The sequence below is a fragment of the Branchiostoma lanceolatum genome, chromosome 6, assembly GCF_035083965.1.
Source record: "Branchiostoma lanceolatum isolate klBraLanc5 chromosome 6, klBraLanc5.hap2, whole genome shotgun sequence".
Classification (NCBI taxonomy): Eukaryota; Metazoa; Chordata; class Leptocardii; order Amphioxiformes; family Branchiostomatidae; genus Branchiostoma; species Branchiostoma lanceolatum.
Window position 1 is genome coordinate 16,197,338 of NC_089727.1, and position 17,464 is coordinate 16,214,801.

The 17,464-nt window shown below is 43.0% G+C and overlaps 2 protein-coding genes across 3 annotated transcripts; one reads left to right on the forward strand and one right to left on the reverse strand.

Annotated features, from left to right (window-relative positions):
• Positions 1–132: 132 nt before the first annotated feature.
• LOC136436848 (sialin-like) lies at positions 133–9,022 on the reverse strand. The gene is made up of 13 exons (XM_066431224.1): positions 8,856–9,022; positions 6,726–6,832; positions 5,916–6,113; positions 5,561–5,644; positions 5,268–5,423; positions 4,869–4,956; positions 4,392–4,478; positions 3,900–4,027; positions 3,538–3,687; positions 2,632–2,764; positions 1,456–1,700; positions 1,139–1,273; positions 133–1,011 (listed from the first exon to the last, which is right to left on the reverse strand). Exons 2-13 carry the CDS (start codon positions 6,819–6,821, stop codon positions 913–915), a joined length of 1,599 nt encoding a protein of 532 aa, XP_066287321.1. The 5' UTR covers positions 6,822–6,832; positions 8,856–9,022; the 3' UTR covers positions 133–912.
• LOC136436847 (sialin-like) lies at positions 2,136–17,028 on the forward strand. 2 transcript variants are annotated; one of them, XM_066431223.1, is made up of 13 exons: positions 2,136–2,221; positions 10,980–11,086; positions 11,694–11,891; positions 12,184–12,267; positions 12,409–12,564; positions 12,890–12,977; positions 13,856–13,942; positions 14,307–14,434; positions 14,646–14,795; positions 15,276–15,408; positions 15,533–15,777; positions 15,973–16,107; positions 16,455–17,028. In XM_066431223.1, exons 2-13 carry the CDS (start codon positions 10,991–10,993, stop codon positions 16,551–16,553), a joined length of 1,599 nt encoding a protein of 532 aa, XP_066287320.1. In that variant the 5' UTR covers positions 2,136–2,221; positions 10,980–10,990; the 3' UTR covers positions 16,554–17,028. The 2 variants fall into 2 exon arrangements, with proteins under 2 accessions (XP_066287320.1, XP_066287318.1); XM_066431221.1 differs by lacking the exon at positions 2,136–2,221 and adding an exon at positions 10,340–10,846.
• The last annotated feature ends 436 nt before the right edge of the window (positions 17,029–17,464 follow it).

The window sequence follows — 17,464 nt, forward strand, 5'->3', positions numbered from 1 at the left end:
ACCCTCGTACCTTGCAAGCAGTCAAGTGTTTGATATGTGACGACGTTATATCCACTTAACACCCAATCTACATTTATTTGCATCACGCCGGTCTGCCATGCAGCTTGATAAGAGAACACAAAATCATATTCATCTGGGGATCAATGTCTTTAATTCCGCGATATTCACATTGTACATTGACTGTTTTAACTTGCTACGCATGTGCCTCAATGTGTCATGGCAGCAAAAGCTGACAAACCAGCAGTTGTACCAAGATCTACCATCTGTTGCCAAGAAAGTCCAACAGCGCAGAATGAAACTGGCTGGTCACTGAATTAGACATCCCGAAATCCCTGCACACTTGTTCTCTTGGAGCCTACTACTAAAGGAAAAAGAAGTAGGGGTAGACCCAGAGTCACCTACTTAGACAATCTACGTAGTGACACAAACTTACAAGATACTAAGGAACTACGAAGGGCCATGGATGATAAAGTGCTGTGGAGGAAGCTCTCTGGATTGGTTCGAGCGGGAGCTAGAACTAAGTAAGTAAGTACTGAAGTGTTTTAACTTGCAAAAGGCAGCAGGCAGCATTGCATTTCACATACACAGTACATGATATCGTGAGCTAAATTCATCCAACACAGCTAGTGTCTTTTAAAACAAATTGCCCAAAAGTAAGCTAATAATCAGATCGCGACATGATTATATTTCACTCCCCGTATGGGTGGAGTGAAATATATTGTTTTTATCATGTTCTTCTCGTCCTGCCAAATTTTCAAATGGATTTTTGGGCCAAATGACCTGAAATTTGGCATAAAGGTGGACAAATACCCCAAGTTTTGTTTTTCCCATTTTGGACGTTTTTTGGCCATTTTTAGACAAAAATGTATATTTTGGGTTCCTGTACCCCGGTATTTCAACCGAATGACAAACTCATAATTTCGTGTTAGGCATCTCCCCAACAGTCTTCAGCGGCATCTCGGCAAACTCATTGGCGATGACGAGGTCTTTGGAACCGGCCAATTCGGGACTCTGCGGAAACATGTGAGAACAGTAAGTGTGCATGTAATGCCATGGCCATCTACCTTTAGGGTGATAAAGTTTGATTTCTAACCAAATCTTCCTCATTCCCTTTGGCTGGGAACCCTTCGGTACGAACCTTATCATTGACGTTGGGTTCTCCCCTAGCCCAGGGTTGGATGTCAGTGCGCATGAACACCGCGGTGAAAATCCCTCCCACACCCTGGATAGCCGCTCCTATGTAGAAGATTGTGGACCAGGCGGCAGGGGTCGGCTGAAAGAGTCCATGGGTATTGTACATATTACTGACTCGGGAAGGTATCCCAAAAAAGTATGGAATTCATTGACTCACCAAAGCTAGGATAAAAACTATTGGTAAATGCGTAAGATATGTTGCTGTCATGTGTATGTGAAAGAAGAGTTTATGGCGAGTTATTAAAACATCGTTGTACTCACATAATTATCCGTGACAAGTCCGACCAACAGAGGAGCGAAGATGCCAGAAACGGTCCCTCCCGTGTTGGCCAGAGCGAAGGTCACACCGCTGAACCTGGGCGCGAATTCAACATGGACGGCGCGGAAACCTGCCACTGTCAGTCCGTTAAAACCCTGTGTGAGGCACAGCAGGGCCACAGCGGTGAAAGGGTTACATCCGGTCAGGTTCGCCAGGATCACTCCGCAGATCACCATGCCGGAATACCCTGGGAGACATTAACAATAAAAAAACATTAGTCTATATCATACAGACCAGGCTTGCTCCTATGTCGTTTGAGCAGACTGCAGTTTTAGAAACTTGAGTTTGAGTTGCCATTAATCTTACCTGTGATGACGAATCCCCTTCTTATCCACACCTTGGGGATTTTCCCGTCTTGAATCAAGCGGTCAGCTGCAGCACCTGACGCTAACGTGGAAATCATGGCAAGGGCGAACGGAAGAGCAGACAACAAGCCGTTGTAGACAATAGAAAAGAGGTGTTATGCCTTATGGCTTTAGTAAAATTATGAGAGCTAGACTAAACCATGTTAGTCCAAACATGGCGAGCCAGGTGGCCTTCATGTCGGTGGTCCAAAGGTTGAAATAATAGCACAATGAAGTCACGTGAAACCTCAGTCGGTGACTGGTACTAACAGTTAAATCTCTGATTTGTCATTTTTCACAACAACATTGCTGCCAGGCTCGCGCACTTTCTTGCGCTGATCGATCTGAGACTGTGAATGTAAAGGTAAGCCTGTCAACGATATGATCCCGTGTTTGCCTCCACTTGTTTTAGACATGCTGACCTGATTTTACTTATTATTAAAGTTGCTGTGAGTTTTCTGAACGTATTGTGATCTTGAAATGCATGTATTTGGCAGAGTTTACCCTGGGAGACATTAACAATAAAAAAAACATTAGTCTACATCACACAGACCAGGTTTGCTCCTATGTCGTCTTAGCAGACTGCAGTTTTCGAAACTTGAGTTTGAGTTGCCATTAATCTTTATCTTAGTGTCATAAGAGACTTGGAGGAACTGGGCTTCACTTGGGAAGGAGTGAGAAGGCAGGCACTGGACAGAAGTGCGTGGAAAGCAGTGGTGGCCCGCATCGTCGACAGATGAAAGCGGCGACGATGATGATGATGATTAATCTTACCTGTGATTACGAATCCCCTTCTTATCCACACCTTGGGGATTTTCTCGCCTTGAATCAAGCGGTCAGCTGCTACACCTGACGCTAACGTGGAGACCATGGCAAGAACGAACGGAAGAGCCGACAGCAAGCCGTTCTAGACAATAGAAAAGAGGTGTTACGGGCCTAGTAAAATTATGAGAGCTAAACTAAACCGGCCATACCAATTCTTCAACAGAAAGCAAACCACTCTACATACTATAAGTGTACAAATAGGCTTTAATGGTACGCGTTAGGTAAGAATACAGGATGTTCTGTATCGTCACTGCCCTGACGTTGACTTTTGTCATATTCCGTGGATAGACCCATTAGTTAGGCAGGAAGGTCTTTGGGTGAATTTTTTTCCACAACCAAACGTCTCACTCTGCTGTCTTCATCAGATTATCTCTACTACGTCCTGTGTAAAGCAAGGTGTCTTCTCTTGTCATATTCTTTGCAAAGAAATGACATGTAACGTAGGGATCCCTTGGAAATCAGTTACTTGTTAACTGAAGGGACTACCCTAAAGATTAATGAATAAATGAATAAATAGATAAATAAATGAATAAATAGATAGATGGATGGATAGATAGATAGATAGATAGATGGATGGATAGATAGATAGATAGATAGATAGATAGATAGATAGATAGATAGATAGATAGATAGATAGATAGATAGATAGATAGATAAATAAATAAACGGATGTTCTTCAGTGCGATACGAGAACATTTGTCTGGTATTTGTCGTATCGACTGAGCAGCTTTTTTCCAAAGGGTGTCATTTTGGAACCCATATCCTCGCGTACAACGTCTAATTTCTGTACCACAAACTAGCACAGCAAAGGACAATAACATATAAGTATATGTAATGGGGAACATAAAAACACACCGTTTGGATGTTGAATCCCAACACATTCTGCATGTAGTTCGGCAGTTGGGTAGTCAGAAAGAAGACTCCCCAATTCGAACTGAACTGTCCAATGATGAGTGCCCAAACAGCAGGCGATAGGAGTATTTTCAGCCAAGGAACCGTTGGTTTCTGTATATATAATTTTGTGACCATTAGTTTCTTATTTATCATATATCATGATATGTCATCGGCTCAAATCTGCATACGGTATGTATTGTGTAGTAAATGCCGAGTACTTCCACCAGATAATTTCATACCAATAAAAAGGCATGCGTAACACGTAATTACACAGACTGCATGTAAAAGATATCTTTTTATAAACTTTTGAAATAGATTCATACCTGTCGACCCCTTATCCCGATACCCTCTTCGATATACTTCTGTTCTTCCTCCAGGATCCGTGGATGTTTCGCAGGAGAGTCGTAAGCCAGGAGGAGCCATGTCACGAGCCAGGCTGCTACGAAAGCTCCTATGAACAAAATGCCGTCGAAATTAACTAAAACATTTTTAACGACTGAGATATGTTGGTTAGCTTAACGGTTGCAATTCCCCAAGAAAACCTATACTGGGCTTAAATCTTACACACCTTTATCCGAAACAAAAGTCTGTCCACCAATGTAAAAGTTAGTCTGTATGATATTCTCCACCAAAGAAATCAACAACTACAGCAAAGGAAGAACCTGCAAGTGTAAGGGGCCCAACGATTTGGTGATGGTACCTGAAAGCTACTCACATACACAGAATCATAAAGAATTTCTTATGACTTCGTATTTGTGAAAACACATTCAACCTCATCGACGGAGGTGATTACGTTTTTTTACACTTGTTCTTACCAGGAATATAGAAGATGTACTCCCAGCCCAACTCAGCAGCCAGGAAGGACGCCAGTGGGTAGTTGATGATGTTACCAAGGGGTAACCCTACATTGACGTGACGATTGAAACAAATTGAACACATTGATAGAAAAGCTAGCCCAAAGATTTAACCAAATCGTGCATATTCATTCTTCTTCTTCTTCTTTATTCCTCCCATAGGAGAGCATGGCACATTTAAAATACAACAGTATTGATACATATTTAGAAGACCAAAACATATTTACAAATCTCACGGTACATGCCCTCCGTCACATCTATATGTCTAAGCCTGTGGCACTCGTTGTTCTACTGTAGTGTTCGATTTCACTTAAGTCTCTACTCCCCTCCATGGGAATAATTTTTCGACGGCTTATAACTATAAGTTGTCATCACAAATAATTACATGGTCGATAGTGTAGTCCAATTGAGGAATAAAAGATACAAGTAAGTTATTACCCATGTAGCAAATTGCAAGCAGTCTTGTCCTTTCGGTAGGAGGAGCCCATCGGCCCCAGATTCCGTACAGGGAGGGGAACAGAACTCCCTGGAGTAAAAGGGTGCTGAGTTAGGGTAAGTAACGTCTGTGTTAACAAAACACATGCTCAAGACGATGAAAGGTCTTCTTGCACACTATACACCAATAACATAAATTTTGATATTTTTTTCATGAAATCGCCCGTACACCCAAATTTGGTTAAAACACTTTTTTTTAGTGTTGATTCAGCACATACAATATAGCTGGCTTATCGTGAGCTAGCCACCGAGTCTGCATCTTGCTCTCATTAAAAACATTTTTCTTGCCTACTGGTTAGTCTGAAATAAGGATGGGGCCAAAATGTACATGTGTATACTTACAGACACCAATCCCATGCTGAACCTGACAGCGAAGATCGCCCAAGGACTCGTCCGTGCGGCCACGGGGCAAAGAACGTTCAGGACCGCTCCTAACAACATGCTCGTCCCGTACACAATCCTACCGCCAAGCCTCTGCTCCAACATGCCACCTACCACCTAGTCGAAGAGAAATACTTTCCAAACAAAGTGGCAAAAGAATCAACCATTGTTAAGCCACGCTTGTATGGAATACACAATGTATATCCCCAAAAAATACTTCCTGAGAAAAATAGTTATCGGTCCCCATATCTCACCTGCGTAAAGATATAGCCGTAAAAGTTGGCACCAAGGATGACTCCCTTTAGGCTCTCGCTCCAGTCCAGTTCCCCTTGATCATTCTGCATATGCAAGAGCATAGATCATCACAATGTGACAACTAGTGTTCCCCCAACACATACAATCAAATGTATAATGTGATGATCTATCAGTGCATGCTCAGTAGACATCTTACTACCCACTTATAGACAGGATGTCTCTGGGCCTATGTTCATGATTGTCTTACAAAAGATTCTCTGAATCCTTAAGTATAACGGTATAGTCTCTCTGTGTTGAAGACTATGCTGTGTTGTTCAAAACTAAGTAGATTGTACACATAGAATATGCCCCCACCTGTGAGGACGTATTTCCTCGCCCACTGCTCGGACAGAGCTGGTAGGAGTCAGTTTGATTGGCAGGTGTCACTCTTGATGAACTGTTCACCATGACAACAACAGCTAAAGCGAATCCTCCCCTTGATATGGTCAATGAGATGTGGCCAACGAAAAACAAGGCGGCTAAGATGTACCGAGCCGGGATTTTGTCGGCCAACTGCAGACCGAATAGTAAAAAGTAAGTAGAATCATTCAATCATGTGAGAGGAAAATTGTCAATCATTGGACGGGGATGAATCCATTCTAGCACTGTTGTAGTTGTTCACATACTTCATTTAGTAAGTACGTATGCTCAACGCCAATAAACTTTTAGTGTGTGATCAGGTACATGTCGTACCATTATAATACACCTTAAGTTATTTTAGATTAATTTGGTCTACAAAGCAACATAGACCTGCATACTCTGACACAAAACTGCAAACTACATGTGTGATTCTATACAAACTGATGTGAGTAGGTCCTGGGTCCTGGATGGAGGTACATTTTTTCTTTGAAAAAGACTTATCTTAAATGAATGATACTATTTATTTCTCAGGTGTCTAATGTATCAGTAGAATGGTACACACATGTATGCAACTCTCAGGGCAACAAATGGGAGGGTTCATAATGGACTCAATCCAGCTGAGATGTGAAGAACAGATATTTCATACAAATTACGCTGTTCACCAATCGTAGCGTAGCATGGTAACATGATGAACTGACACACACAAAAAAGTTATCAGAGTCTAAATTAGGCACACATAAAAAAAACAAAGTGCGTTCTACATACCAGACAACAGCTTCCTTTCTCAGAGTGCTGGTCTGAACTTGTCTCAGCTTTGCCAACAGCATCCGCTGCCGCCATGTCCTTGCCTGTAGCATCCATTTTCAAAAACTCTGCCAAATACATGCATTTCAAGATCACAATACGTTCAGAAAACTCACAGCAACTTTAATAATAAGTAAAATCAGGTCAGCATGTCTAAAACAAGTGGAGGCAAACACGGGATCATATCGTTGACAGGCTTGTAGTAGACATTTACTGTGCAAGATGTTAGTTATAACCACAGGAAGATCTATCCGCTGGGGGTCTCCACAGAGACCCCAGCCGGACATCTGTAACTGATTGATATCAATAAAGCAGGCAGACACCCGTCTGTCTAGATCAGTTCTCACAGGCAAGCACTGAGTCAAGACCTCATTCCTTGCTCTCCTAGCTAGCACCAATATCTACTCAACACTGGTGGCAAGCGGTGTGTTGCCGCTTCCGAGCGGCCGAACCTGCGCTAAGACGCCATCTTAAAGCCTTGGCCCGCTACCATGCCTCCTGTATCGCCCGGTGATGAGACCATCGGCTCCCCGAGCGATCACCGCCCGTGCTGTGATGGTACGCCTGCAGCCGTGCCACGTCGACCGCCGACCCCAGCCTGCCGCCTCGCCCGGCCGTCCGTTTAGATGTAGTCTGCCTGCCTACCGCCGTCTCGCACCGCCAACAGACCCAGCTAGACCGTACAACACGCCCGCATGCTGTCCTCTAAACCAGCTGGCCAGCCGTCCACGCCTGCCATGTTCCCAGCCATCTCTGCCTGCCGTCGCTGAAGCCAGAGCCGCCGGCCGCCACGTGTGCAGACCACGCTGCCGTCTCCCTGCCCCACCATGCCGTCTGTCAAGCAGTCAACCCACCCGCCCGGACTGAGGAGCCATCGACGCTGCCACCCCGTGCCGCAAATGCCTGCAACCTTCCACGGCCACCCTGCCTGCCTGCGACCGTCAGCCGGCCACGCTGCAGCCTCGCCGACCCGTCACAGACCCCGGACCGTGGAAGCCTCGCTGAGCCTCGCGCCGCCGATCGTCGACTGCCGACCCCGACATGAGAACCCCGCTACGCCATATCACCGAAGCTTGCCGCTAAGACTCCGCTGTTCATGACAACATCTGAACTTTGCGACCTGACGTGACCCGTGCGATCCTCACTGCGAACTTTAAAGAAATTCTCCCTTGCTCCAGGAAGACCACTGAACTTTTGCCGCGTAAGATAAGACCTACGAACTTTTGTGGTTCTGAGTAAGGTACGGTGCACGAATTGTATGTAACAGTTAGGTGTTGACCTGGTCCATTTTCGTACGCCTACGGGTAACGATTATGCCTTATCAAACCTTTTTTGTTTTGTATGTTGATGTTGAACTTGTATGTGCTTGCCTAACTAGATAGAACGATTGCCTACGGGCCTACCCTATTTTTGCTGGAAGTACAAATTCTTTGATGCCTTGAGACGTTCATGTTGTAGCTACATGGCCTCGGATCAATCTGCCCTGCTTGGGAAATGTTACTGTGCTATGTAACGTGTAAAAATACAATTGTTCTCCATCTGTTTGTGCTCCCGACGGTTTTCTATGCAGTGGTCTGTCAAATATATTCCCACCAGCTTGTCGCTAGAGCAGCAATGGCAAACACATGTAAAAATAGTGACCCGCTGTTTTCCCACCATATCATCATTGTTTAGCTGTAATGACAGGAAGAAGTCCATTATTTGTCGCACCCGCGCCCGTTTATGGCCTTGCAATGTTTATCTTACCATCTCTGCTTATATTATTGTGTCCGCCCTCTCTGTTTTCAACTGTTTTACTTGTCATACTTAGAGCATACATCAATAGTTATTTTAAAGAAGTGGGGACCACTTCTAAGTGTACGGGGGAGTATTGTAGTAGACATTTACTGTGCAAGATGTTAGTTATAACCACAGGAAGATCTATCCGCTGGGGGTCTCCACAGAGACCCCAGCCGGACATCTGTAACTGATTGATATCAATAAAGCAGGCAGACACCCGTCTGTCTAGATCAGTTCTCACAGGCAAGCACTGAGTCAAGACCTCATTCCTTGCTCTCCTAGCTAGCACCAATATCTACTCAACAGGCTTACCTTTACATTCACAGTCTCAGATCGATCAGCGCAAGAAAGTGCGCGAGCCTGGCAGCAATGTTGTTGTGAAAAATGACAAATCAGAGATTTAACTGTTAGTACCAGTCACCGACTGAGGTTTCACGTGACTTCATTGTGCTATTATTTCAACCTTTGGACCACCGACATGAAGGCCACCTGGCTCGCCATGTTTGGATTAACATGGTTTAGTCTAGCTCTCATAATTTTACTAAAGCCATAAGGCATAACACCTCTTTTCTATTGTCTACAACGGCTTATTGTCTGCTCTTCCGTTCGCCCTTGCCATGATTTCCACGTTAGCGTCAGGTGCTGCAGCTGACCGCTTGATTCAAGACGAGAAAATCCCCAAGGTGTGGATAAGAAGGGGATTCGTCATCACAGGTAAGATTAATGGCAACTCAAACTCAAGTTTCTAAAACTGCAGTCTGCTCAAACGACATAGGAGCAAGCCTGGTCTGTATGATATAGACTAATGTTTTTTTATTGTTAATGTCTCCCAGGGTATTCCGGCATGGCGATCTGCGGATTAGTCCCGGCGAACCTGACCGGATGTAACCCTGTCGCCGCTGTGGCCCTGCTGTGCATCACACAGGGTTTTAACGGGATGACGGTTCTGCGCTGTGACCTAAGCATTGGTCAACACGGGAGGAACCGTCGCTGGCATCTTCGCTCCTCTGTTGGTCGGACTTGTCACGGATAACGATGTGAGTACAACGATGTTTTATACATTTACCAATCGATTTTATCCTAGCTTTGGTGAATTAACGTTGCATAACACTATTGGCATTCCTACCTAGGTTTATGAATATGAACTGATGAACAATACATGTGGACTCTTTCAGCCGACAATTACTTCCTGGTCCTCAATCTTCCACTTAGGAGCGGCTATCCAGGGTGTGGGAGGGACTTTCACCGCGGTGTTCATGCGCACTGACGTCCAGCCCTGGGCTCGGGGATAGACAAACATTCAAAACATAGTTGCACCTAAGAATTGAAGATGCCCTTTTGATAACACAGCAGAGTGAGACGGATAGAGGCGCTCAACTTCGGTTCCTGATTAGAAAAAAACATGGTGCATTTGTAAATCTAAGAATTGCTCTATATCCATATGGAAATGATAGTCTGGTTATCACACATACATATGACATATTTAATGTCCATCTAATCTAATGATTAGAATGGCAATAACTCGCGTTAACAATTCAATAAACTTTATATCAGAAGTTCGATAGCTGTCGATCTTGATGGAATCTTGTATATATAGATATCTTTGCCTTCCTTTCTTGGGAGATGGTCGTAATAGACATCTAAGAGAAAGGAGATGAAGATAAATGATTTTTATATAGCAGCTTCTGCTAATTTCGTAAATTACGTAAAGTTATTCCTGGTAGAATCCTAATGTAAGCTCATCTGTCAACATTTAATAAATGAAGCGCAATTTCCTACATAACATTTTTATTGAGTGAAAAGATATCAGATGTGAACACCAAGGGCCACATCTTCTCTGGCTCAGATCTCCATAATGGTAACTCCAGTAGCTATGACGTCATCACCAAAACTGCTGAGGAAACTCCATTGGTTTTTGTCGCTGCACAATGCGGTAACAATGCCAATGATGTCAATGTGAACAATATATATGACCGACCCTACCTTGCCAAATACGAAATGCTTCTCTAGTTCAAAGGTTATGACAATATGTACCCATTAAGCCTGATTTGATGTTTTTAAACGTGTCAACAATGTTAATCCAAACAAATGTAGTCCATTTGCACAACATAAAAAAGGCGAGGCAGGCGGCCTTCATGTCGGTGGTCCAAAGGTTGGAATAATAGCACAATGAAGTCACGTGAACATCAGTCGGTGACTGGTACTAACAGTTAGATCTCTGATTTGCCAGCCTTTCACAACAACATTGCTGCCAGGCTCGCGCACTTTCTTTAGCTGATCGATCTGAGACTGTGAATGTAAAGGTAAGCCTGTCAACGATATGATCCCGTGTTTGCTTCCACCTGTTGTAGACATGCTGGTCTGATTTTACTTATTATTAAAGTTGCTGTGAGTTTTCTGAACGTATTTGATCTTGAGATGTCATGTATTTGGCAGAGCGTTGGAAAATGGATGCTACAGGCAAGGACATGGCAGCAGCAGATGCTGATGGCAAAGTTGAGACAAGTTCAGACCAGCACTCTGAGAAAAGAAGCTGTTGTCTGGTATGTTGAACACACTAGTTTTTATGCGTGCCTAAAATAGACTCTGATAGCTTTATGTGTGTGTCAGTTCACCATGTAACTATGCTTCGAGACGATTGCTGAACAGCGTAATTTGTATGAAATATCTGTTTCTTTCACATCTCAGCTGGATTGAGTCCATTATGAACCCTCCCGTTTGTTACTCTGCGAGTTGCATACATGTGTGTACCATTCTACTGATACATTAGACATCTGAGAAATGAATAGTATCATTCCTTTAAGAAGTCTTTTTCAAAGAAAAAATGTACCTCCATCCAGGACCCAGGACCTACTCACATCAGTTTGTATAGAATCACACATGTAGTTTGCAGCTTTGTGTTAGAGTATGCAGGTCTATGTTGCGTTGTAGACCAAATAAATCTAAAATAAGTTAAGGTGCATCATAATGGCACGACATGTACCTGATCACACACTAAAAGTTTATTGGCGTTGACCATACGTACTTACTAAATAAAGTATGTGAACAACTACAACAGTGCTAGAATGGATTCATCCCCGTCCAATGATTGACCATTTTCCTCTCACATGATTGAATGATTCTACTTACTTTTTACTATTCGGTCTGCAGTTGGCCGACAAAATCCCGGCTCGATACGTCTTAGCCGCCTTGTTTTTCGTTGGCCACGTCTCAATGATCATATCCAGGGGAGGATTCGCTTTAGCCGTTGTTGTCATGGTGAACAGTTCATCAAGAGTGACACCTGCCAATCAAACTGACACCTACCAGCTCTGTCCGAGCAGTGGGCGAGGAAATACGTCCTCACAGGTGGGGACATATTCTATGTGTACAATCTACTCAGTATGAGTTTTGCACAACAACATATTCTTTATGTCAATAGTCAATTTAGCACAGAGGGACTATACCGTTATACTTAAGGATTCAGAGAAGCTTTTGTAAGGCAATCATGAACATAGGCCAAGAGACATCCTGTTTATAAGTGGGTAGTAGGATGTCTACTGAGCATGGACTGATAGATCATCTCATGATACATTTGATTGTATGTGTTAGGGGAACACTAGTTGTCACATTCTGATGATCTATGCTCTTGCATATGCAGAATGATCAAGGGGAACTGGACTGGAGCGAGAGCGTAAAGGGAGTCGTCCTTGGTGCCTACTTTTACGGCTACATCTTTACACAGGTGAGAAATGGGGACCGATAACTACTTTTCTCAGGAAGTATTTTTGGGGACATTCATTGTGTATTCCATCCAAGCGTGGCTTAAACATGGTTGATTCTTTTGTCACTTGGTTTGGAAAGTATTTCTGGTCTCTCCGACTAGGTGGTAGGTGGCATGTTGGAGCAGAGGCTTGGCGGTAGGATTGTGTACGGGACGAGCATGTTGTTAGGAGCGGTCCTGAACGTTCTTTGCCCCGTAGCCGCACGGACGAGTCCTTGGGCGATCTTCGCTGTCAGGTTCAGCATAGGACTTGTGTCGGTAAGTAATACACATGCACATCCTGATTCTTTCCTTATTTCAGACTAACAATTTAATCTAATAGGCAAGAAAATGTTTCAAAGGGGAGAAAGATGCAGACTTGGTGGCTAGCTCACGATAAGCCAGCTATATTGTATATGCTGAATCAACAGTAAAAGTGGTTTAACCAAATTTGAGTGAACAGGCGATTTCATGAAAAAAGATTGTGACATTTTTTTATTCACATTGATCTTATTGGTGGATAGTGTGCAAGAAGACCTTTCATCGTTGTGAGCACCCGTTTTGTTAACACAGACGTTACATACCATAACCCCTTTTCCTCCAGGGAGTTCTTTTCCCCTCCCTGTACGGAATCTGGGGCCGATGGGCTCCTCCTACCGAAAGGACAAGACTGCTTGCAATTTGCTACATGGGTAATAACTTACTTGTATCTTTTATTCCTCAATTGGACTACACTATCGAATTCATGAATGGTAAAGGTGCTGGGGCTGGCCTGGATAGTATTTAGATAAAAAAAGCACATTAGCTTGCTTTTCGCGATATATGAATGAATGAATGAATATTTATGATTTGTTTAAATCTTTGGGCTAGTTTCTTTATTAAGGCCACAGTAAGTAAATTTTATGAATGGCATCCTCCGCAGACTCCAAAATTAATGAGATAAGGCGAAAAAAAACAAGGCGGGCCCAAAAAAAAACAAGATTCCTATATTTTCAAATTTTGAGATCACAAATCTGTTAAACAAGAATTAAGGCGACGAAATATGATGTCATGACCAACAAGTATTTTATTCCTGTATTCTACCAATGAGGTTTCATATATAATATAAAACCTCCTTGATTCAACAGTAAACATGTCCATGTAGATGTGTTTACATCTCAATAGACTAACTACAACAAATGCAGAAAAGAGCTTGTTGTACCATCATCTGAAGCAACTACACTGGGTATTGATATGCAATGAAACACCTTGTGTATACAGCTCAATTAACTAGACCCCCACATTATCTATATAATGTCCTTGCTAGAACAAATGCAGAAAACAGCTTGTTATCATACCATCATGGGCAGGAACTGCACTGGGTATTCATTTGCAATGAAACACCTTAGACTGTCAACGTTTACGACATATTTGCCAATTTTTGGCATGTTGACCACCGTCGGAGGGCAATGAAATTTCTTGTTCTTTATTTCGAAATCAGGCGAAAATTAATGAGCGCGCTGATGTCATCCATAAAAATTACTTGCTGTGACCTAATGTGGTATTTTTTTCAATCGCCACGTCAATGTAGGGTTACCCCTTGGAAGTATCATCAACTACCCGCTGGCGTCTTTCCTAGCTGCTGAGTTGGGCTGGGAGTACATCTTCTATATTCCTGGTAAGAACAAGTGTGAAAAATGTAATCACCTCCGTCGATAAGGTTGAATGTGTTTTCACAAATATGAAGTCATAAGATATTCTTAATGATTCTGTGTATGTGAGTAGCTTTTAGGTACCACCACCAAATCGTTGGGCCCCTTGTACTGGTAGGTTCTTCCTTTGCTGTAGTTGTTTGAATCTTTGGTGTAAACATCATACAGACTAACTTTTATATTGGTGGACAGACTTTTGTTTCGGATGAAGGTGTGTAAAATTTTAGCCCAGTATCGTTTTTTTTTGGAATTGCAGCTGTTTAATAGCTAATCAAAATATCTCAGTCGTTAAAAATGTTTCAGATAATTTCTACGGCTTTTTGTTCATAGGAGCTACACAAGTAGCCTGGCTCTTGGCATGGCTCCTCCTGGCTTACGACTCTCCTGAAAAACACCCACGGATCCTGAAGGAAGAACAGAAGTACATAGAAGAGGGTATCGGGATAAGGGGTCGACAGGTATGAATCTATTTCAAACGTTTATAAAAAGATATCTTTAACATGCAGTCTGTGTAATTACGTGTTACGCATACCTTTTTATTGGTATGAAATTATCTGATGGAAGTACTCGGCATTTACTACACAATACATACCGTATACAGATTTGAGCATGACATATCATGATATATGATAAATAAGAAACTAATAGTCACAAAATTATGTCTAACAGAAACCAACGGTTCCTTGGCTGAAAATACTCGCATCGCCTGCAGTTTGGGCACTCATCATTGGACAGTTCAGTTCGAATTGGGGAGTCTTCTTTCTGACTACCCAACTGCCGAACTACATGCAGAATGTGTTGGGATTCAACATCCAAACGGTGTGTTTTTATGTTCCCCATGTCGTGTACTTATATGTTATTGCCCTTTGCTGTGTTAGTTTGTGGGGCACAAACTAGACGTTGTACGTAAGGATATGGGTTCCTCAAGGATTCCCCTTTGGACCAAAGCAGCTCAGTCGATAGACAAATACCAGACAATTGTTCCCGTATCGTTCCGCCCGTTTGGTCAATCGTTTGCAAAGAATATGACAAGAGAAGACACCTTGCCACACGCAGGACGTAGTAGAGATAATCTGATGAAGACAGCAGAGTGGCTGCGGAGTTGGCAGGTGTGAGACGTTTGGCTGTGAAGAAAACTTTATCCACGTAATATGACAAAATTTGACGTCAGGGAAGCCTATTTCTACACTTATAGTATGTAGAGTGGTCTGCTTTCTGTTGAAGGATTGGCATGGTTTAGTCTAGCTCTCATAATTTTACTAAAGCCATAAGGCTTAATACCTCCCTTCTATCCTCCAGAACGGCTTGCTGTCTGCTCTTCCGTTCGTCCTTGCCATGGTCTCCATGTTAGCGTCAGGTGCAGCAGCTGACCGCTTGATTCAAGGCGAGAAAATCCCCAAGGTGTGGATAAGAAGGGGATTCGTCATCACAGGTAAGATTAATGGCAACTCAAACTCAAGTTTCTAAAACTGCAGTCTGCTAAGACGACATAGGAGCAAACCTGGTCTGTATGATATAGACTAATGTGTTTTTTTTTCATTGTTAATGTCTCCCAGGGTATTCCGGCATGGTGATCTGCGGAGTGATCCTGGCGAACCTTAGCGGATGTAACCCTTTCACCGCTGTGGCCCTCCTGTGCATCACACAGGGTTTTAACGGACTGACAGTGGCAGGTTTCCGTGCCGTCCATGTTGAATTCGCGCCCAGGTTCAGCGGAGTGACCTTCGCTCTGGCCAACACGGGAGGAACCGTTTCTGGCATCTTTGCTCCCCTGTTGGTCGGACTTGTCACGGATAACTATGTGAGTACAATGACGTTTTGATAACTCGCCATAAACTCTTCTCACACATATACAAAAGACTGGAACAGATCTTACACATTCACCAATTGTTTTTATCCTAGCTTTGGTGAGTCAATGAGTTCCACAATTTTATTAGGATACCTACGTCAGTCAATAATATGAACTGATGAACAATACCCGTGTGGACTGTTTCAGCCGACAACTGCTGCCTGGTCCACAATCTTCTACATAGGAGCGGCTATCCAGGGTGTGGGAGGGATTTTCACCGCGGTGTTCATGCGCACTGACGTCCAGCCCTGGGCTCAGGGAGAGCCCAACGTCAATGATAAGGTTCGTACCGAAGGATTCTCAGCCAGGGAGTGAGGGAGATTTGGATAGAAATCAAACTTTATCATCCTTAAGTTAGGTGGCATTACGTCCAATACTGTAAATGCAGAAATGCTCGCGGTGGTTTTATGTTTGCGGTTTTCGCGGTGAACTTTCAGCGTGGACTTAAAACTAGCGCGAAACTTTTTGCCCACCTATGACTGTAGCGCTACTATTGTTTCAAACGCGAACTTAAAACCATTGCGAACACTCCATTTTTTCCGTACAGCGAAATAAAACCACGCGACCTTAAATGCATTTACAGTAACGCCTGGATACCGCAGACTAACTGTTCTCACTTGTTCCAGCAGAGTCCCGAACTGGCCGGCTCGAAGGACCTCGTCATCGCCAACGAACATGCGGAGATGCCGATGAAGGCTGTGGGGGAGATGCCTAACACGAAATTATGAGTAAACAGGTCATTCGGTTGAAATACCAGGGTACAGGAACCCAAAATATACATTTTTGTCTAAAAATGGCCAAAAAACGTCCATAAGATAACTGTAAAGGCCTATACAACAAACATGAAAAAAACAAAACTTGGGGTATTTGTCCACCTTCATGCCAAATTTCAGGTCATTTGGCCCCAAAATCCATTTGAAGATTTGGCAGGACGAGAAGAACATGACAAAAACAATATATTTCACTCTTCCCATACGGGGAGTGAAATATAATCATGGCGCGATCTGATTATTAGCTTACTTTTGGGCAATTTGTTTTAAAATACGCTAGCTGTGTTGGATGAATTTAGCTCGCGATTTTATGTGCTGTGACTGGCAATGCTGTTTGCTGCCTTTCACAAGTTAAAAGAGTTCGTGTCAATATACAATGTGAACAAAAAATTATGATGTGGTTGCGTCGCAGAATTAAAGACATTGTTCTCCAGATTAATATAATTTTGTGTTCTCTTATCAAGCTTAAGCAAGCAGATCGGTGTGGTGCAAGTAAATATAGATTGGATGTTAAATAATGTAACGTCGTCACATATCAAACACTTGACTGCTTGCAAGGTTGTTCCTTAACTACTTAAGTTTGACATAAAGCTTGCTGGACAGGCGTTGTCATGGCTACGACCTCCATTAGGTCAAACAAATACAACCGTACATGTGTATACACTGTATGACGCAAGCTCAAAGTCTTGTGAAGTCTTGCCTTACTTGTAACGGTCCAAAGGTGAGAGTAGTAATGCCTAGTCATTCAGTACACGCACACGATACATGTGGAAGTCTCTTACATTTTAAATCTCTCTCTTATCTATCAATACCCTTTTAGATAAAAAGGTTTCATAGAGAAAGACCAACAATGCAATTGTCATGGCTGT